The sequence below is a fragment of the Magnolia sinica genome, chromosome 13, assembly GCF_029962835.1.
Source record: "Magnolia sinica isolate HGM2019 chromosome 13, MsV1, whole genome shotgun sequence".
NCBI classification, from domain to species: domain Eukaryota; kingdom Viridiplantae; phylum Streptophyta; class Magnoliopsida; order Magnoliales; family Magnoliaceae; genus Magnolia; species Magnolia sinica.
The window spans coordinates 72859285-72882379 of record NC_080585.1 but is presented as its reverse complement, the minus strand read 5'-3'; the positions used below and the strand labels follow the sequence as shown (position 1 = coordinate 72882379).

General features: G+C 39.4%; 1 protein-coding gene across 5 annotated transcripts in view; it reads right to left on the bottom strand.

Moving 5' to 3' along the window:
- Nucleotides 1–4818: 4818 nt before the first annotated feature.
- The window catches only part of LOC131223861 (glycerol-3-phosphate dehydrogenase [NAD(+)] 2, chloroplastic), a 29317-nt gene continuing 11040 nt past the window's right edge, over nt 4819–23095 (bottom strand). Inside the window, exons 3-9 of one of the 5 annotated variants that reach the window (XR_009160739.1) lie at nt 10153–10258; nt 9283–9484; nt 8971–9058; nt 8480–8627; nt 5759–5908; nt 5410–5676; nt 4819–5267 (exon numbers count right to left, since the gene is read on the bottom strand). Coding sequence is in view for 2 of the 5 variants with exons in the window: in XM_058219386.1 (XP_058075369.1) it covers nt 5253–5267; nt 5527–5676; nt 5759–5908; nt 8480–8627; nt 8971–9058; nt 9283–9484; nt 10153–10258 (859 nt within the window). In the remaining 3 variants the exon portion in view is untranslated. Of the gene's footprint in view, nt 5268–5409; nt 5677–5758; nt 5909–5928; nt 6210–8479; nt 8628–8970; nt 9165–9282; nt 9485–10152; nt 10259–23095 lie in introns of those variants that run through there. The other 4 variants (XM_058219386.1, XR_009160740.1, XR_009160741.1 and 1 more) reach the window with 4 other exon arrangements.

Here is a 23095-nt window from a genome sequence, read left to right as displayed (position 1 = left end):
CTTGATAAGTTTGTTTCACCAAAAGGAAGAAGATGGGTGAACGCACAGACATCCATGATTATTAGACTCATGGAACCACATACGAAATGGAAGGTGTTGGTCGATAGGCTCCAAAATATTGAAGCTGCAGTGAGAATGGATGTGTATGCTACAAATTCAAAAAGAGAAAGCCCGATGCATTCATATATGCCAGCTTGTCTCTATATATCGCCATGTTGTTGTGTTATACAATTGTACCATTCTACCCATCCTTTCATTGTCTCGGTAAGATCTTGGTACTTTGAAGGCATTCGCATGGTCTGAGAGGCTGGATTGAAGTAATAGTTTTTCACCTGGACAACCTAGGAATAACTAGTTTGTCATTGAAATCTCTTGGTGAGTGATTTCAAGGTGAAAGGCTAGTCCAAGCGAAATGAATGTTCTCTTATCGACAGGAACATTGAAGACGATATCTTCTATGATCTTTGGAAAGAGATTGTTTAATTCCCTGATGAAATCTTCCTGATGGAAGGTCGAAAGAGCAGAAGATGAAGAAACATCCATGGCAGTGATAGGGATTACCGAAGAAAAAGAAGAGGGATAAGAGAGCAAGATGCGTAGAAAATCAAAACTGATTTTAAAATGCGTATATATTGGTCAGGAACGTGCGCATTAATGAAAGGATAATTATTACTCCTTGTATAATTCGATTGTGTGCTACGTGTCATAAAAACAATCGTGGGAAAAGCAAAACCATCATTAAAGTTTTTGTCCTAAACGAGCAAAATTAATAGAAAGTTGACACGTGGAAGCATAAGCCGATTGCATTTATTGCATTGAGTCATGAACCACGCCGCTTTCATCTTTTTTTCCAAAGGTGAAGCAACATGGGGGGAAATGTTGTACCATATTTTGGAACGACCAATTAGGAAAGAACACATGTCATTACACGAGAAGTACAAGCTTAAGATCTTTAAGGATATTCCGAGCGCATATTGCAGAAATAACAGTTAGCCTTGGTTAGATAATACATGTCACCCAAAGACGAAGCGTGACCGAGCAATGAAAGAATGAACGTGGTTGAGAGAAAAACAGTGCTAAAGTAGTTAATAGGACAGGTGTCCAAAAAGAGTCTAGAAGGTTAGAGTGGTACTGAAGCAGTTGTTGTAACCAACTAAATGTGGGAAGAAGCATCTAAATGGCTATCTCAAGGAAGTCTATAAATATCAAAGGACTTCAACCAATCAAAGTGTCTCATACCAACCCAATTAGACAAATCAAATTTATCAATTATCCTTTATGTTCCTTAGCACAATCTAACTTTTGCATTCCTTAGTGTAACCAATAGCTTAATCCTACATTAGGAGTAACAGTAATCCAGTAGCTGTAATCTACGTCTACGCTCATACATTGGACGATTTCCATTGTAATACAAGTAGTTCTCTCATAAAGGTGCTTTGCAGTTACTTCCTACTGTCAATTGTAAATATTTTCTTTTTGTTTGTTTTTGTATTTGAAAATCTTTTTGTATGAAAGACAACAAAAAAACAAAAAAGTGCAACCCATCTTCGGAGGACGAACCCTACCCACTGATAATCGCCTAATCATTTTAAATAACATCTTGCAAGTGGCTAAATAGGAAGTCAGTCTTCTCATATCTTGGTCATATACAGTTAATTCTGACGTATCTGCCTATCTTGGCGCTTAGGGTTAAAGTCGTTCGATTAGAATCAAGCTGCACAGTCAATTCTACCACATCTACACATATCACACATGACTAAATTTGAAACCAAGAAGCAACACACAACTCAAATCAAGTGAATCGGCTTGGAGATTTTCTTTCATAAAATGATTAGGATGAGATTTGAACCAATTGAAGAGAGGCCACTAATCTCAACTAATACAACGCATGACATAGATTTGTTTTCATTAGCAAATCTATTTATATTAACTAAGTAATCATTTTAAACATTTATAACTACTCTTAGATATTTTTAAATTGATTATTGTATCTAGTCGAGTTTCTGAACTATGCATACAACTATTTTAAACATTTATTACAACCTTCTTTTTTTCCTTACACACGAACCCAACACACACCCCACCACCTATGGGTATGGAACCCCAGACCTCGTGTTGAAACTCCTGGGTTCTACTACCGAGGCAAGGATAAGACCATTAAGTATTGTTAAGGGATTGCTATAAATTAGTGCCTCATTAATTCGGTTTTTTACTTTCCGCAATGTTTTTAATTGATTTTGCAAAGGTGAGTTAATAAGCACTTAGATCCTGTAGTGTAGAAAACAGTACCAATGTCAGCACTGTGTATACATGGCACCCTGTTGGCCTACTATGATGTAGGTGTTTTATCCACGCCGCCTGTTCACTTTTCCAAATCATTTTAGGGCATGAACCCAAAAATGAGGCAGATCCAAAGCTCAAGTGGACCATACCACGTGAAACAATGGGTATATTGAACACCTACCATTGAAAACTTCTTGAGGTCACAGAAGTTTTGGACCAAGCTGATGTTTGCCCTTCGTCCATGTCTATGTGACCTCATGAACAGGTTAGATGGCAAATAAACATCATAGTGGTGGGCGTCATTATCTCCCCCTCTTCCTATGATGTGGTCAACTTGAGCTTTGGATCTGCCTAATATGTGGGTTCATGCCCTTAAATGATCTAGCAAAATGAATGAATGGCAGGGAGATAATGGATAGCATGGATAAAACACATTCGTCTTGGCGCAGCCCACGGAGTTTTGCTGCATATGCACAATACCGATAGTTGGTGCTGTGTTCTACAACACTACACCCCTCGATAATTCAGACTTTATGGGTCCCAGTACCTTCCATCAAATTTCCTTGACGTTTGTTAGTTGAAATGGTTCTTTTTTATAATGACAAAAATGCCCTTCTATATAAAATGAAGGAAGCATGTCTACGCATATAATATTAGAGCACTATTCAAGAAAGGGCCATTGCTTTTCTAAAGCATCTAAAATGGGTCTCACTACCTAAACGGTGGAATTTGAGAAAAGATTGCAAATTCACAACTTGTACGGCGTATGTGTGCATGCATGCCATCCATCACTGCCAGAGTACCAAACTGTTTCTCTTATCCCTCTAGTGTTAAGGTTAGTATCTCTCTAAACTCAGTACAACTTTTGTACATTTTACACTATCTACTTTTAGCCCTCCAATGAAAGGTTAGGATCTTCCAATTGGTGGATGTCCCACCCACTATAGGGCCTGTAAGATCAACAGTCTAGATAATCAAACCATGTGGGCCCCATGTGCAGAAACTTACTTTCGAGTTTCATGGGGTACTTTCGTCATTTACCAAAAAAAAGCTCTTTAAACTAACGAGTGTTGGAGAATATGATGGAAGGTACGAAGATGCAAAAGACCTGAACCGAGGTACTTAGGTCACAAAGTCAATTAAAAAAGAAGGTAAATGAAAAAAAAAACAATTAGTCAGATACTGATTTATAAAAATCCCTACCATTAGTTTAATTGCAAAACATAAAATCTTCCAACTGAATGCTTTAGAATCTAAGGTCTTCAAATTAGCCGAACAAAAACAAACTATTTGGAATGAAATTTTAGTAACATTAGGAGCAAATGAGGAATTAATTAAGATCATTGACCAAGAGATACCTCAAAATGACCATTTTCGATATATTGAGTCAATAATTCTGGAGAGCTGAGAGATTGAAGAGGATGTTACTCAGATAATTAGAGCTAGGCGGATAGAGTGGAGATGTGACTCTAGAGTTTGATGTGATAACCGTCTACCAATAAAACCGAAGGAGAACTTTTTATAGGCTAGCTACAAGACCAGAAATGTTTGACTAGACAAAATGTTGGGAAGTCAAGGAACAACATGTTTATACAATGAGCATTGCAAAAACAAATATTGAAATTGGATGGGTGGCAAGACAAGAAAGGATAGAATTAGGAATGACTGCATTCGATGGAACATAGAGAGCAGCACCAATAGATAATAAGATGAGGGATAGTAGAGTATGATGGGATGGAGAACCAATAACTGCACCTGTAAGGAGTGAGTCGGCTCAAGTTGAAGGCTCTAAAAGGGCAAGGAAAAGTCCCAAAGTGATGCGGGTGGAGGTAGCTGAGGATATGGTCCGTAATAAAGTGGCATGGCCTAACAGGATCCATGTAGCTTACCACAATTAGTTGGGTTAAGGATTAGATGATGACATGATGATGATGAATAATTTAATTTTGAAGTATCGAGTCCGGGTGAAATAAAGACATCCAAGTCTTTGAATGTTGATGTGACTGGACATTGAATTGAAGTTTTCAAGTTTTCGAACTATGAGTCTATAACCAACAGTATAAACTTAATCTAATGAAACACATGTGAGCCTCTGCCATGGCCAGTCCAAGAGTCTGGCGGCGGTGGTGGTGGTGTGCACATAATAATGAAAATAATAGCAATATTACTAAGTACCTACTAACTATGACTTGTGATGGATTTTAACTCAAGCTTTAATTCCAAAAACAGGTTTACCTGCTAACTATGACTTCCAGATAGATTTTAACTCAAGCTTTAATTCACGAAACAGGGTAGGAAAAAGAAAAGAAAGTCCTTTTTTTCTTTCCATATTTATGCCTGATAAATTTTATGATTCTGATTTCCATTTGAGATTTTATGAAACAGGTGAGCAATTCCCGAACTGGAAACAATTGCACAGATCATCTCTTTCCCAAAATCAGATGAAAAACCCCTCAAATGACTGGTGACATCAATGGTTTCCATTTTTATAACCATGGGTGCCTGTGGAACCCAAAAAAGTCAAACCAGAACAACTGGGGAGAACCCACTTTCCATTGACATGTATTAAGACTTCTATTCTTATTTTCTATTTTTGTATCAACTACCAAGTGGAACACTAACAATCGCAAAGAATCTCAGACAGGAGCATTCTTAGACACTGAACATGATTCTCAGGAAAGAGAACACCAACAATTTTCAGAAGGTAGTATCTCGACTTCAGTAATCTAAAGAGGCTTCAGTAATCTGGCAAATTCACTTTCCCATCCAAGTTTGTCATGCCAAGGTAAACATCTGCCGTTGTATAAATTGCACGTGGAAAAAATGACAAGTGACCTTTTCCTGTAGGTTTTGTTCTTTGAAAAAATTGATTCATCCAATGGTTTTACCTCACCACTTCACCAAAACAGTAATTGGGTCTCTGACTGCACCCATGAAATTTCTTTCAATGTTATTGTCCAACGCTTACGTCACACTTCTTCCACCTGTCATTCAAAATCAAAATTTCAAAGACCAGAAAGTTATTAATAGACTCTCTGTTACTTTTGTACTGTGGAAGGATCATGCTACAGTTCCAATAAAAACATTTCATATAATAAAGGGAGGAAGAATTGAATGTCAACATACTTTTTAAATCATTTACCTGCTTTCAGTACAGGAAAACTGGATATGCAAGGATTAATACATTTCACTGAAGCTAAAACACAAATTGCCAATACGAACTTTAAAAAAGATCAGAATAACCTGAGGAAGGCTCATCAACTCATAAACAGCTTTCTTTGGAGTCAGTTCATTGTCAATGATGTGAGCCACTGCTGTCAAGACAGGCATCTTCACATTGTATTTCTGCGCCAATGCGATAACAGCTCCAGCCGTTGATACCCCTTCAGCTACCTAAGCAAACTGCTTTGTAAGTAATTTCATTTCATATTGAACGGGGCAACCTTAAAGGTGTATAAAAGATCTTTTAAGTAACCTGATTCATTGAACTCAAAATTTCTTCGAGCTTTTCTCCCGAACCAAGACGCACTCCCACTGTTCGGTTTCTTGAAAGATTGACAAAGCATGTAAGCATAATGTCACCAGTTCCTGATAATCCAGTGAGTGTTGTTGACTTTGCGCCCATCTTCACATCCCAAATGAGTGTAAATGTAAGATAATTGCACTGAACAGAGAATGAAGCAAGTCTTTTCTATTAAAGACAAGAAACATCTGCATCAATTTCTAAAATGCAGATTGAACCTTAGAAAGAAAGCACCCCCTTTCCTATCAATCTGTGTATATATATTGAAATCATAAGGACACACACACAAACATAAAATGTAGGGAAAGCATCTGGAGGGATTGCCAAGGGATTGCATCTAGAGGGAAAGCATTGATGTCGTTTGATTGGTTGTCTCAATCAGAAACTTCTTACCAGTGATAGACTGAAACAAATGGAGATACATCATTAATTTATCCAATGTGCAATTGGGCCGAAGCATATTTCCAAATATCAGCATCGTAGCAGCCATTGCAGTTCCAAATATTGGGTTTTGGGGGAGTTATTGTTCTAAGTATGTTGAACATAGATCTAGCATCTCGCAATGCAATTACTTTCATTTGATTTTTTAGTCTTTTCTTTAATTTCATCAGGATCTTTTTTTCTTTTTTTTTTACTTTTTCGGGATTCACGTATGGAGCTGAATCCCATTATTTTCACATCTTTTTCATTTTCTGGTTTTTTTATTATTACATTAAGATGATTATAGTTTCTTCTTTTCATTTTTTTATTTTTTTATCTTAAAGATGATTATATGATTAAATTAATATGTAGAAATGTAGGTTTTAACATATGTATTAATGTATAATCAAATCTAGATTTTAGGATATATCATGTGATATTAATTAAAATTTCTTTCATTCTTTATTGGTATGTTTGTTTTGAGTTTTTTAATTGTACAATTTACAATGCCTACATGTACTTTGTGTGTTTATTAAACATGTGTTTAACACTTTAACTATTTATATATTATGAGTAAATGCTTGGTGCTCTTACAATCTTATAGGGTACAGTGGAGGAAGATCACGAAAAATGAAGAACGTAGACCAATACCAAATCACACTACTGTCCAATAAATCTTGACTATACTTTCACTGAATATGAACCTCTTTTGCCATCATTGGAACAAAGGGAGAATGACAAGGAAGAAAACCAACAGTGAGGAACAAGAATATGAGGATATCGTGGAGAAGCATGCTCAGCCTCAGAGTCAATCCAGAGACGATTATTGAAAATGATAACGAAGAACATAGTAGCAATATATTGAGTATGAAGACCGTGGATTAAGCAATAGTGGACATAGTGGTGATGGTGGCGGTGAAGGTGGTGGTGAGACAATAGTGTCCAGCACCTATCCATATCCCCATGATGACACCATAACCACATGATACTTTAGTGGGGATCACAGAAAGAGGGCACTTAGAAGGGTGTCATCTGCTGAGAAGCAGAGTCATGGAGATGATGGTGGTGGTGGCAGTTGTAGTAACAAAGGACACAAGACTATGATGACCAGCTTGTGCCTAGTTATTTGGCGATGCAGTCTCCATGGTCAAACTCGGCCCCATACCCACACGTTCAATACAGAGAATATTTGCAGAAACCACCATAGCTGCCGTCCAGAGCCGACACATGCAATTATTTGTTCACGTATCCTCATTATTTCCATTTGCTAGTAAGGATATGATCAACAGTAATACAAAAGTCCTGACAACTGACAAGGATGACAATGCTGAGGCTGGTCAAACATACTTCTGGTATTGATAAGGTAATGCACTTGGAAACTTGGTAATAAACTAAGTAATTATAATTTGTGAATGTACACGCATAATATATGTTTTTCAGTACTATGAACCTGACAATGATACCCCTTCCTATAATTTATGCCTAATTGCCTAAATAGTCTATAGATCATACTTTATGCATCATGAACTGTTGAAGATGATAGTTGAATAGTTCATAGATTCATATATTATATCAATTTATGACATACATTAAACAATTGCAGTGCAAAGACAGACACTTTAAAAAAAACACTGCAAAGACTCAACAACCCAGCTAACAATAGGTCAACCCAATAGAAAGCATTGTTACCAAAGAATGGTCCAATACACCATTAAATACATGTCCAAAACACACACACACACACACACACACACACACACACACACACACACACACACACACACACACACACACACACACACACACACACACACACACACACAGAGACACACACACACACACACCATAACATTTTTTTATTTTTATTTTTGACCAATATGGTCTGAGATGGGGCTGATAACAACACATGACACCCATACCATAAATATTTTCAATCATGCCAATATGCTCATTGGCACCCATAGTCAGAGCCATGGGCAGAAATGCATATCTTATGGCTTCTTTACCTACGAAAAAAAAAAAAAAAGACGAGATCGAAAATAAATTGACTTGTACATGCTAGTATAATCCATTCCTACCATTTTACAAATCAAGCAGACAATATACAATCAACAAGCTAATTTCACATGGGTTGATTGACATCTCAGCAGTTGAGAACTGTAAGAGTAAACGGTGTTGAATCCATTGATTATCCGCATGGGAGAAACAGTCATTCACAGGAAAATGCCCACAACTGAAAAGAAATTCAAATACCTTTGTCGCCAACCAGCGGATCTCTGAACAACCTTGCGCGACAAGAGCTGCCATGCAATTATTCCCAAGATTCATCCCCTCTACGATCCCTGCTGCTATAGCAAGCACATTCTTGAGTGCGCCTGCGATCTCCACACCTGTAACATCACTGGAGCATCACAGATTACAATTGAACCTATGCCCTTAAATCTATAAAAAATATAGATCCAACAGTTTATTATCCACCAGAAGTCAAAATCTCTAAATCAACCTGAAAGCAAAATTTTAATCAATATATGTACAGGAAATGCAGCCTGGTTAAAAAAGAAAGGCTGATGTCTGGTGGACAGCCGATCGTAAAACTTTTGCCAATCTAAAATTTAAAAGCAGACCTCAAATTACTTAATGAAATTGAAAACACAATTGATAGAGCAGAGGTTGCATTAAAAATACATATGAAGTTCTGTTGAACATGTTATCATATTGGAAGGAAAAAAGCAAAGGTCTCCTACCTTGATGAGCTAATTCTCAAATGTTGAGAAGCTATCAGCTGCTGAGCAGCACTTGCCAGGTTTTTGTCTTTTGAAGCCACCACCATAGCTGCAGAGTCGTAAATCAAGTATAAGAACCATCTCCCCAACCCCTGAACCACGAAGAAGTTGCAGCTATAACTCGAAAGTCTTGACTTAACAAGGCCATACGCGACCTGCATGGCCTTCTGATTGTCAGATCATGCCTATTTAAGTCCAACATATGATGCCTAATCCACCACAACATAAATCCATATTGGTTGTTTTGACTCTTCTGGTAAGTTTGTAGATGACCTGTTGGCAATTTCCTCATCAGCTCCAATGCAAATGAAGGGCCTGATAATGCAACAAAAGGTTGACCAGGGTTTCCCAATGCTTGAGGAATAATTTGAGACATCATCCTTAAGGTGTTGAGCTCCAAACCCTTGCTGAGGGATATGAATGGCAATTTTGGGTCAACATGCTGCGAAATGCCTTCAAGAAATGATGAACTGAACTGCAAGGAGATAGACGAGATCAGGGCATTTGCTTCCAACTTGTATGCAATATGTTCATTAAATAAAATTGCCCACGTGAGGAATCAAATCAGTTTTTTATGATATGTAAGCATGAAGATCCAACATATCTCATGTCAATGCCATGCACTTGAAGTCATCATTACCAGGGCAAAAGCAATTGCTAGGACCACTCAAATGTAATCATACATTTCATTTTCAAGTATCAAATGAACACAGCTCGAGACGGTTGATCAGTCAACGAAGACTGCACAATCTTCTAGCAAATGTGCTAAGGGCATGTTTGGATACATGGAACCCAAGGCAAAAGAAAGGAAAAAACCGATAAATGTCCAATGATGATTTCCATGAGAACTATTGAAACATGGATTCCAATTTTGAGTTCTTGTTTGGATAGCATGTGGAAATATCAAATTCCTCCCACAATATTCACCTAGTTTCTTGTGCCAAGAATCCAAATTATGAACAGTGTAATGATTGCAAGGTGTAATTCACCCTTCTCTTTGCTGTCCAAACAACACAAACAATCACATCAAAGAAAACACTTTTCCTTCTCCATTGGTTGGCATGGAAACCATGGTTTCCAAACATGGTCTATGAATCAAATTGATCATCATAACGTGAGTGCATGAAAGGGGTTTCCAGTTACCTGAACTGGGACAGCATGTAGACAAAAATCAGCTCCCAGCAAGGCAGCCTTTGCATCAGTAGTTGCAGTAATATTGTTTGGTAGTCTATCATCCGGAAAATATTTGCTGGAAGAAAAAAAACAAACAACAAGCAACATTATTACCCCTAGGATAATGTCTAGACTAAATTACTATGAAAAATAAATGATCTAGACTAAAAATCTTTTAAAGAGAAATTACTATGGAAAAGAAATGAGAAAGAAAATATGAATTCTTCTCAGGACCTATAGGGAGCTTGGAAAATATTTGGGTGGAAAAAACTTATCCAAGAAAATGATATTTTCCCCTGATTGAGAGCTCACTTTTTGGTGGATAACATTTTCCAAGAATCTGTCCTAAAAACATTTCCCAGCGCGCTCCTTTTCTCTCCAGATGCTTTCTCTGAAAACAAATTTCAAAGAAAATTTCACTCTCCTTTTATTTTCCAATCTCCCAAACAGGCCCTTAAAAAAAACTATTAGCTTTGTGAGATTATCAATGTTGCATACCATCAACATGCAATCTGAGATAAATTTAATATGAGGCAAGCACTAACAACATGAAAATAAAACAGGAACCGACAATCGGAGCACAACATGAGCACGCACATGGAGTTTCACCACATTTCAAATTGCTGCCTTATTATTTAGACAGCCATGAATCATTTATAAAGAAACAGACCCCCCAAACAGTGAGAATAAGAACAATATTTTCATTTTTCTTGTAGTTCCTAACGGCCTATTTGGGAGTTTGTAAAATAAAAAGGGGAGTAAGTGACATTTTCTTTGTGGGTTATTTTCCAAGAAAGCATTTGGAGAGAAAATAAAAGAAAACGCTGAGGACTAGGAAAAATTTTAGGACCTTTTCCATGAAAATCCATTCTCGGAAAAATCTCGTCCACCAAAATGTCATTTTTTGGAAAGTATTTTCCACACAAATACTTTCCAAGCTCCCAAACAGGCCCATAGACAATGTAGGGATGAAAAAAGGTATATAATCAGAGACAAAAATAGGGAGTCAAGACTTCCACACAAGATGAAAACAAGATTGCATGGGGCAAGGTATATTAATTATGGATCAACAAACAAAGTAGCCGATATTGTAAATTGTAATAAGACCATTAAACATGCAAGATCGAAACAACTTAGGTCTTACCTAAGGTCTCAAAATTATATTCTAGTGCTTATTGTAGACGACTATAAACCACAAGGGACGACATCGAGGAAACTATAAAGTTGTTTATTTCTTTGAGAATAACATAAATATATAGAAGAGATAGGAGATCTGTAGAGATTTGTGAGGTCTGGAGAGACCTTAACAAGTACCGTTCTTAACATAAAAGAAAATATCTTAATCAAAGTAAGATTTCCCTAATCTACTCTAACATCCCCCCTCAAACTTAAAGTGTCAAGGTGTCCTGAATCCGTTACGTAGCGGTATCAGGGGGACCCAAAAAAGATTTGACCATAATGGTCATCTTCTTCTCCTAGCCTCCCTCGGTCTTTTTTGTCATTTCAAAATGAAAAAGCATTCAAGAGGGGTGACTTGGCCTAATACTAGCCAAGCTTTTAAAATGACTTATATAAGATACTCTTGTGGCATATGAAGCTTGACACACTTGCATTCAAAAATTTGCAAATTGCACACATGGGGCGTGGCACGTATTAAATCACAGTAAATAGAATAAAATATGGGACCTGTTGTTATAAGCAGTGTTCGCAATATCGGCATCGCAATATCAATAATATCGGCCGATATTACCATTATTGCTAGCCAGTGAGATGAAACCCATCAAAAGTCCCCAAATTTTCAAAAAAAAAAAAAAAATTTGTATCGCACGATTTTTTGCTAAATCCCTAATATTAACGATACTATCGCACATTACAGAGCCAACAACCATTTAAGGAGAGAATTCCAACGATAAAAGGCCGGGAATGTTGGGTTTGCAATATTCTCAAAAAAAAATTAAAAAAATCCAAACAAAAAGAGGGAAATCCATGTAAGAGAGGGGATTTCGGTACCTGCAAAAGATGTGAGCGTGAATGGAAGCTAAATCTGGTGGGCCACTGTTGAGGGTCGAATATTGCATATCAGACCCCAGTTATTGCCAGGATTTACAAACATAGTATTGTTTAACGGCCTGATTTAATCATGTTTGTGATGCAGGGCATATTCACGAGCATGAACTGGAAAGGATGCTAAAAGCATGGATTTAAAGCTCAGGCATCACCAAGACATTGGACGGGGCCCCATGGGACCACGATCGAGGATTTACACGTCAGAGATCAGAGAAAGTCCAGCCACTCATCTTAAACAGGCCTAAAAGACGTCCAGAATACAAGATCATAGGGTTCACACCATCTGATCAGTTCAAAACTTCATACGTGGCCTGAGGACCATGAATTAACCGTACACATCAAATTTCAACCCTCGGATCCCAATAAAAGTGGCTCAACGGATAGATCAGCCCATTAAACTCCAATTTGGGGCCCACTTGATAACAGGATATGCTTCAATTTTGGTATCAACCTCTTAAATAGGGAGGCAAAACGAATGGATGGAGTGGATTGGGAAAAATCATCGCAGTAGACCCTGTACGTGATGCATGTACATCATGCACATCAGCGCCCACGCCGCATCAGAATCGGGAGGAGGGTCAGCAGATGCTGACCCGATTTCCTGCTTAAACACGGAGCTCTGTTTTCTGCTTCGCAACAGGGAAGTCGCGGTCGACGTCAGTGGGCCACCACCGTGCATAAAAGGTCCAATCCGGACCGTCCATGAGATTCATATGGCCCATGCCACTCAGGCCTAGGTGGAGAAATTTTACAATATAATCGGAGATTGGTTTCGATCATCCAAACAGAAAACGGACGGTGACTTGAAAGATAACGTGGGCCACACTGAAACAGACCCAAAACCGATTCTGATCTACCGGTTTTTCACGAAAAACTCGGTGGACGGAATGGATTTTTCAAAAACAACATCAAAGTGGGCCCCATCAATTCGACAGCAATCACCTCGTGCGCAGGCCCTGTTTCCGCATCCGGTCGAGTCCGGAATTTGCGGGGGGCAGTGGGTCACGACCGTTAACATTTTGAGTGATCCAGACCGTCCAATGTGTCCACAGGGAGGCCAATACCCTAGCCAAGATTTCAGAATTGTCAGGAAGGTCGATATCACGCCACAAATACACTCCAAACGCAAGTCGTTTTGCACTTGTGCTGCGCATACGAACTCAGTTGCGTAAACAAAGTGCGAAAGCTCTCCTGGTGCGGAAGGGAAACTTCAACCGAAGTGTTCAGGGGGGTCTTCTATAAAACAGGGACGTGAGAGGCAAGCCAGGAAAATCATTGGGAAGGAACGTGGAGGCTGAAGAGGGGAGCTTGGCTTTTTGCTGGACGTCAGGGAGGAAAAAGTATTGGAAAGAGGTGGAGGCCGTGTGAGATAAATGGAGGCTTTGCTGCTGGGACTGGGACGTCGGCAGAGGTTTGTGGCTGAAACGTGAAAGGGAGTTCTCGTTTTGGACGATTGAAGGCTTGGGGCTTGGTTGGAACGAGAAGACGGCTGTGGAGGAGTGAAGGGGCTAGACTGGAGCAGAGGCCGACCTGGTTTTTCTTTTCCTTTCTTCTTCTTCTTTTTAATCGGAGTTTAGCCTAATCATTCATGTGTGGCTAAACCTCTTAGCTAGGGCTAAGAGGTGAAGCCTGTAGTGAGCTGGGAGACACTATTTCATGCATTTAATTTAAATTTCTGAACTGAACTTGGTTTTAAGTTGATTATTAAAGGAATATTTTCTCAGTCTTTAATGGTCTGTTGTGACTGAAATTACAATGGCTTTGAATATTTCTTTTTCTCTTTTGATGTTTATGACGTCAGGAGGCCCTGTTGTTTACCATCATCTCCTGGGCATGGTTGGATGACAGTACTCTTCCTGACATTCGTACAGATTGGTTGTGAATTGGTTTGATTTTGTTGTTTGCTTTGTCTCATGGGCATGGTTTTGTGATGAAATCCACTCTAATTTACACCTGTTTGATCTCATGAAGACTATATCAAAGGAAGTTCAGTTTAAATTCCATAATTCTTGATGCAGGCATAAGATCTCACTGATCTCTACAAGTGGATCCTCTGAATCCCTAGTTTCCCTTCTCTGAATTCCTTAAAGTTTAGACTAATCTCTCACCATTATTCATCAATTTACATTGGATTTAGATTACATCTTTTGCTAGTTCTATATCTAGTTAGTTTCAGATCACGTACAAGTTTCAGTCCCTGTGGATTCGACCTCGGTCTTACCGAGTTTATTACTACATCACAACCCTATACTTGGGGAGTGAACAGCCACTCGATCGAGAGGTAGTGGTGAGCCGTATAAGTGAGAAAAAAACCCTCGATTTTCCTATTTTTTCGTCGAATAGGGGTGAGATTTTCTACGAAATAGAGATTTCGGCCAAAATTTTGCCAAAATCGTAGGGATTTTGGATTTGGGATTTGAGATTTAGGGTTCCAGAAGGACCAGAACCCTTTCTTGCCATGAAAATGGCTTCCGATGCCATTTTATGGAAGCAGATCGGGTGGTGTACCCCACACCAGCGACCTGGCTGGTGAGTCGACGAGTTCTGTGGGCCCTACCATTAAGTAAATGTTATATCCAAATCATTCGTCCATTTCATGAGATCGTTCCAAGGGTTAAGCCCAAAAATAAGACAGATCCAAAGATCAAGCGAACCACACCGTAGAAAGTAGTGGGAGATTAAACGTCTACCATTGAAACCTTTCTAGGATCGCAAAAGTTTTTGATCAATCTAATATTTGTTTTTTCTCTGAATCCATGTTTGTGTGGCCTTATGAATAGATTGGATGGAGAAGAAACATTACGGTAGGCCCTACGAATGTTTTAACGGTAGGAATCATTGTCCCACTGCTATTTGTGATGTCGTCCACTTGACCTTTGGATATGACTCATTTTTTGTTACGTGTCCTTAAAATGATCTCGCCAAATGGATGGTCAATATAGATATAATAAATACATCATGATGGGGCCCACATAGCTTTAATCCTCTTTTCATAGTTAATACGCACGTAGACATACACTAGCGAGGCCGCTGATGTGCGGTACAACAACTAGTTGGCTTACTTTACAAACGGGCTGTGGGGTCCACCTTGATGTATATGTTTTATCCATGCCATCCATCCAATTTTTCATATCATTTAATCCAATTTTTCATATCATTTAAGGACTTTAGGCCAGAGCTTCAGCAGATCCCAATCTTAGGTGAACCACAACATAAAAAGTGGTGACTAATCATTAAAAGCATTTTATAGGCCAAAAAAGTTTTGGGTTAAGGTCATCTTTGTATATTCCCTTCATTCTGGTTGACTTATCAATGGGTTGGATGACAAATAAACATGATGGATCTACTTAAAGTGGGCCTTCATATGTTTTTAATAGTGAACGTTTAATCATCACTATTTCATTTGGTGCGGTCCACCTAAAATTTGGATGTACTTAATGTTTGGGACATCCAAAAATGAGTTGAAAATTGAATGGACGGAGTGGATATACAACATATCATCATGGTGGGCCCTACAATAGCACTGTTTTCTATGGTAGGGTCCACTTGAGTATTGGATCAGCCTCAATGGTGGGTGTCATTGTCCCCACTTTTGTCTGTGGTAGGGTCCACTTAAGTATTGGATCGGCCTCATTCTTTGGCTCAGGCCCTAAAATGATCTCTCCAAATGGATGGACAGTGTGGATACAACACATACATAATGGGTGGGGCCACAATCAGGGTTCCACGCACATAGTTCTCTGGTTCATGCTCTAAAATGATCTCTTGAAATGGATGGATGGTATGGATAGATCTATCCATACATCATGGTGGGCCCATAGTCGAGGTTCACCCTCAGTGCGGCCCTGAGAAGTTTTTAATGGTGGTCGTTCAAGAATCTCTGTTTCCTATGGTGTGTTCCACATGAGATTTGAATCTGCCCCATGGTCCTATCAGGCTCGCGGTGTGGCCCACCATGATATTTGTGACAAATCCACTGTGTCCATCCTTTTTTTTCATGGCATATTAATTGTCCATTATGCATCATATCTGAATATAGTTAGTTGTCTTAGTTCAATCAGACAACGCATAGCTTAAGACCCTATACAAAGGAAACCTATTATGTGCATTTCTTTTTTGAGATTTTATAATTTAAAAGTGTGTATTGAGGTATTTTTTTAATAATTCCGGAAGTTTCATTGAAAAAACCAAGCAATTTCCCAATGTTTCCCAACAAGTGTGATAAATTACGCGATACAAACGATATATCCCGTGCGATAACTTATATGTATCTGTATCCCAAGGGTGCGATACATTGCGCAATACCAATATTTCGAACACTTGTTATAAGTTACAGTTCCAAAATCAGATTGTTTGAATGATTCTAACCATTAATTTGTGGACACTTGTTTATTGAAATAGGACCAATGGATATTTTTCATTCTTCACTATCTAATAAATGTCCATTGATCTAATAATTAGATAATGAAATAATCATAACTTCAGACCGATTAATTTGGGGGCATTCAAGTGGCCCCCCAAATCGGCAACACCATTCATTCAATTTTGTTTTTATTTTTTTTTCTTATAATTACTTGGGGGGAATGATGTCAAATACTTGGAAATATCATCAATGGGATGAGTGCCATAGATTGCATGATTTTTAGGTTGATTAAAGGGCATCAGAGTGGTCCCCCAAATCAGTGACACTATTCATCCGAACTTAATTTTAATTTTTCTTATAATTACTTTGGTGGGGTAGGAATGATTTTAAATGCTTAGGGATATGCATTAGTGGGATGAGAGTGTCATAGATTACATGGATTTTGGAGCATTCGAGCGGGGTCCCCTAAATCAATAACACTATTCATCCGAATTTTATTTTATTTTTTTCTTATAATTACTTAAGGCTAAAGATGTCAAGGGCTTAGGGATATAATAAAACAAGTGCCATCTATTGCATCAATTTGGGGCCAATTTGGGGGACATTCAAGTGGTCCCCCAACTTGACAACACTATTCATTTGAGTTTAATTTTAATTTTTTTCTTATAGATATTTGGGGGGGAATGATGTCAAATCCTTGGGAATATGCATTAGTGGGATGAGTGTCATAGATTGCGTGAATTTAGGGGCATTTGAGTGGTCCCACTAATTAGTAACACTATTCATAGGAATTTAATTTAATTTTTTTCCTTATAATTACTTGTGGGGAGTGATGTCAAATGCTTAGGGATATAGTGAGACAGGTAGCATATATTGCATGAATTTAGGGCCAATTTGGGGGCATTAAAGTGGTTCCCTAAATCAGCAACGCTATTCATCCAAATTCAATTTCAATGGGGGGGGATCTTTAGGGATATACATTAGTGGGATGAGTGTCATAGACTGCATGAATTCTGGGCCAACTTGAGGCCATTCAAGTGGTCCCCTAGATCAGTGACACTATTTATCCAAACTTAATTTCAATTTTTTTTCTTAGGGCCTGTTTGAATTCATGGAAAGAAAAGGACGGGAAACATTATTTCCCGTGAAACTCACTTTCCATTGTTTGTTAAGCCTTTCTTTATAGGAATTTATAGGAAATGCCATTTCACACTTACCATCTCTGTTGGAAAACAAACAAAGTTATTTACCTACCTCCAATCCTAAGGCATTTCCCTACAATGAAGGCAAAATGGGTTTCTCAAGGGTTAAGCCCAAATGTGCTAGCATCCATCACATGTGCTACACGTTTCAATGTGCCACATATGCCACGTGTCAATGTAATGAGCCATTATCAATTTCGGTTATGGTCCACACGTGACACTATGCCACATATCCCAATGTGCGACATGTGTAACCATCCATCTTCTCTTGCAAGTTGCGCCCCACATTTAAAGCATCCCACATGCTAATGAGCCACACGTGATACCATCCATCTTCTCTTGTGCTCACATGTGCAAAGCTCTCCACATGCATCGTTGTGCCATCATCCATCTTCAATTGCTGCAAATATGCCACATGTCAACGGCGCCAATGTGCACAAGTGCTACCATCTGACTCCAAATGCCTACATGTTCAATGTGCCAATATGTGACCTGTGCCACATGTGCCACCACACATCTTCAAGCATCTCACATGTACCGCGTGTGCCACAATTCAGTTGCAAGCACCCACACATGGCGCATATGCCACATGTACCACTATCCATCTTCAAGCATCTAAGATATGCCACGTGCTAATTTGGCACATGCTAGTGACTACATAGATTTATTCTTTTTTCTCAAGAAAAATTATTTTTTGTTTTACCAATCAACAAATTTGAAAATATATCCTAAGTTTCTACGAAATCTTGTTGAAAAGCAAACAATAAAAACAATGTTTCCTTTTCCCATAATTTCCCCAAAAATAATGTTTCTCAAGAAACATTATTTCCGTTTTTATGCTTTCCATGAATCCAAACAAGCCCTTTATAATTTATTGGGGAGAACGATGTCAAATCCTTAGGGAGATGCATTAGTGGGATGAGTACCATAGATTGCACGAATTTAGGATCAATTTGGGGCCATTCGAGTGGTCCCCCAAATCGGTGGCACTATTCATACAAATTTAATTTTAATTTTTTCACAAAACTACTTGGGGAGACGTGCATTAGTAGGATGAATTCCATTACTTACATGAATTTCAAGCTAATTTGGGGTAAAGCTAAGCCTATCAATGACGCAGGACAATTAACCACTAGCTCTAAAAGCTCAAACTGATAGAGCGTGGTGAATCAATCCCTTTATCTCATAGCTCAGGCCCCACATCATATGGGTTAGGTCCTCGACCGAACCCCCCTCGTGGGCCCCACATCACATAGGTTCCGCATCACACGAGCCACCCACCTCACACGAGCCACCCACCCCGAGTGTGCCCCTGCATCCCACAAGTAGGGCTGAAAGTCGGGTGGGTTGGGTCGGGTTGGTGCTCAACCCTAGCCCAACCCAAGGTTCCTGTACCTCAACCCTAACCTAACACAACCCAACCTCGGGTTGGGAATTCTCAACCCAGGCCCAACCCAAGCAGGCTCGGTCGAGTTGGTCAGGTTGGTCGGTTCAATACATGATAATATTTTCATTATTACATTAGTCTATTGTATTTCAATACGCCTCTTATTTTTTGTATCTATAGTTTTATTAATTATATATGTAGTTATTTATAGTAAAAAAAAACTTCATTTTTTTTAGTAAACAAACAAGCTAAAATATAGGACAACTATTTCTTTAAAAGTCATGTTGTGTAGCACACAATTTATTTGGGAGAGAAAAATCCGGCATATCTTATTAGCTTAAGTCATAGGAAGAGACCCGACAACACTAGAATTTCCTATGCCTTCAACACAAACTATCCACGCTCAATTATAATTTATTAGTAACTTATATATTGATCAGGTTCAGGTTGGGTCGGGCAACCCAGGACCTCAACCCGAGCCCGACCCAAGCTTTATCAGGTTGGTGCTTGTATAGCCCAAGCCCGAGATCGGACTCGATACATCCTGCCCGAGCCCAACCCAATGTCGGGTCGGTCGAGTTGAACCCGCCCAACTTTCAACCCTACCCACAGGCCACCCCACTCGAGCCCGATGTGAAAATGCCCTTGCATTAATCACTTCCAATGAAAAGTCTCGAACACAAGAACTCTTGCTCTGATACCACGTTGACGCAAGATAATTAACCACTTGCTCTCAAAGCTCGAACTGATATAGCGTGGCAAATCAATCCCTTTATCTCATAGCTCATGCCCCACATCCAATGGGTTAGGTCCTCGACCGAACCCCCCTCGTAGGCCCCACATCACATGGGTTCCTCATCACATAAGCCACCTGCCTCACCCGGGTGGGGCCCGCCTCACACGAGCCACCCGCCTCACACAGGCTACCCACCTCGAGTGTGCCCCCGCATCCCACAGGCCACCCCACTCGAGCACTATATGAAAATGCCACAGCATGAATCAACTTAACAAAATCATCAGACATATCAAGACAACATTCTCACCAAAGAGTGGACCGTTACACAATCATAAATATGTTCAAAACCATAAAAGAATACATATATGGAATCCACTGAAAATTTGGAATTTTTGCCATATTTTTCTCAAGATTTTTGGCCAAAAAAAAATGATTGTTACGCCCCTTGTAACAACCATTATGCATAACGATAACAGTGGGGACCATTGCACCCACCATTATTATTACGGCACACCTTGTAAGGTGCTTTGAAAGGAATAACTTGAGTTTGAAAGGTACGATCACTTTAATTTAAAAGCAAAAGAAAATTTCAACAGTAAAGTGGAGCAAGCATAAGGCAACGAAATGATGAGTACCATGACGCGAGCAAACACTTTTGATGATTTTTTATAAGTGAACCAATGGCACGTCCAACAACTAACGAATAATCTAACGGCACTTTTGGTGGCTAGAATTTCACTCATTGCTCTTCTGGTGAATACACACTTCTAGTGGCTGAAAGTTCAACCATTACTCTTCCGATGGCTCTAGATGTTCCGACAGGAAAAAACCACTTCCACCATAAGGCAAATAGGGTAATGGATTCCGGTTCATCCGTCCGACACAATAACAACTCTAATTCATAAACTTGGAACAAATGAGTTGGGTCAAGGCGACCAGCACAAACGAGTCCAGTCCAAAATGCATGGCACAATAAGGGGTCTGGTCCATACACCTAGCACAATATTGGGTTCTATCCAAAAATGCTCGAAGCAGACAACTTCAGTCCAAAAGCCCAACACAAACGAAAAGCACATCTTATCAAAAGGCTTGATATGGATAAGACACATCACCGAAGGTGAATGAAGGAGTCGATTGATGGTGTGATTGACGGGGTATCACCCCAACGAGCATACACTAAAAAACTCGCCAAACTCAGATGAAACAAATTGGCAAAACCACCAAAATTGCATGTAAAGATCTGTCATCGATGCTCAAAACCATCATGACTACAAAATACAAATCTTTGATCCTCAAAACACCATGATTCTCAATCATGACCCCATCTTCTCCCTCTTAAAACCATATCCTAAATCCCCTTCTAACAACCTCATAAACCCCATCACCGGATGGCAAACGTCAACCACAGAGTCCCATATCATGGACTCCAACCATTGAAAGAGAGTCAAACCAGTGAACCGATCAAATCGGCAGTTGTGGAGGTTGGGGATTTCAAAAAATGGTGTCATGGATGCAATGGCAAAGCTTGAGGACTATGTCATGCATAATCAATCAAATTACAGTGGCAATCGAAACATTGAAGACAAGAAAATGGGCCTCCCCTAACATGCATAGCTTGGAGTCGTGGATGATGGCAGAAGAGGTTGTGACAATGGTAGGATCGAGGCTAAGCATTGTGGATCGAGGCTAGCCACATCTGTAGACGACAATGGTGATGAGTTCCAAAGATAGAAGCGTCGTTGCATTGTAGAGATCATTAGTTCAATAAGATGAATCAGAGAAAGAAAGGACGGTGGAGCTCAAGGTGCAACAACGATGGACGGCAGTTAGAAACAAGAGGACAGTGGTTGCAAGCGGCTTCAATTGTCAAAGATGAGGCATTGTGCAACCAAATGGAACAGATGGGGGTTGTCGAAGCTACCAATGATTTTTAGGACAACAGTGATGGCAGAACGGTGCATTGGAGACAATCGAGGTGCAAATGGTTGCGAGATCTAGAGTGCAGCGATGGTTAGACAACAACAAAATTAGTGGTGGATGGTTAGACGGTAGATCTAGTGGGTTCTGGGTCACAAGCAGTGATGGCCAAAGCAGATCTTGTGGACAAAGGCGACAGTTTGTGGACAGTAGATGGAGGTGATAATAGGCAAGATTGTTGCAATGGGTGGTGTGTTGGTGGAGATCTTGCTAGAGATGGAGATGAGGGCGAGCGGCACTGACATTAAAGTTGACAGTAAGGGGAAACAGGGCAGTAGATTTGAAGGGCCGACGAGTTCAAGGGTCCAAGAACAAGTTCGGAGTCTTCAGCAACGAGCATGTGCGTGATGGGTTCAACGGCAATAGGAAAAAGAGGGGTAACCAGATCCTGCAATGATGTACAGATGGCAACAAGATCTGTCAGATTCAATAGCCAACACTGTCGACGAATTATATAATACTTGATAACACGACTATCTATGTACCAGCAGATGGCTATTTACAAGGTTGATGTAGTGTCTGCGAGGGCACCAGCAAAGGCGGTGGCTACCACCAGTGCGGCAAACGCCAAAACAAGAAGGAGAAAGATATGGGGTCTAAGGATTTATCCCAGCTCTAATACCATGTAAAACCATAGCGGGCCACATTGTGAAATTTGTAAACTTGTTTTTTTTTTTTTTTCTTGAGAATTACATGAATGTATAAAAGAGATAGAGATCTAGAGAGATCTTAAAAGATACCCTTCTCAACATAAATGGGAATATCCTAATCTAAGTAAGATTACCCTAATCTACTCCAACAACAACAAAACGTACCCAGTCTTTGTCACCCAACCACCTAATCATATTCAAGAGTAGCTCTCAACTTGCAAAAGCAAAAGGAGGAAATAACCCATGTAGACGGGCAAAGCTTGCAAAAAAAAAGTCTTGCAGATCCATGAACCTAGGAAGGAGAAGCTAAAAACCTCCAATATCATTTGATTCTCTAAATACGCAAGCAATTTATCCAATCCCACATTATATTTCTTGTAGCCAGAAAATTTTAAATTGATCAAGTTTCATCCAAAAGAAACCAAGCATAACAAGATTTTTCTTCTACTTTCTTATTGTGCTGCCAAAACCCCAAACAATGAGGGATGGCAAAAGCCAATTCCAAAATTTCATATTGTTGAGCTCCATGCT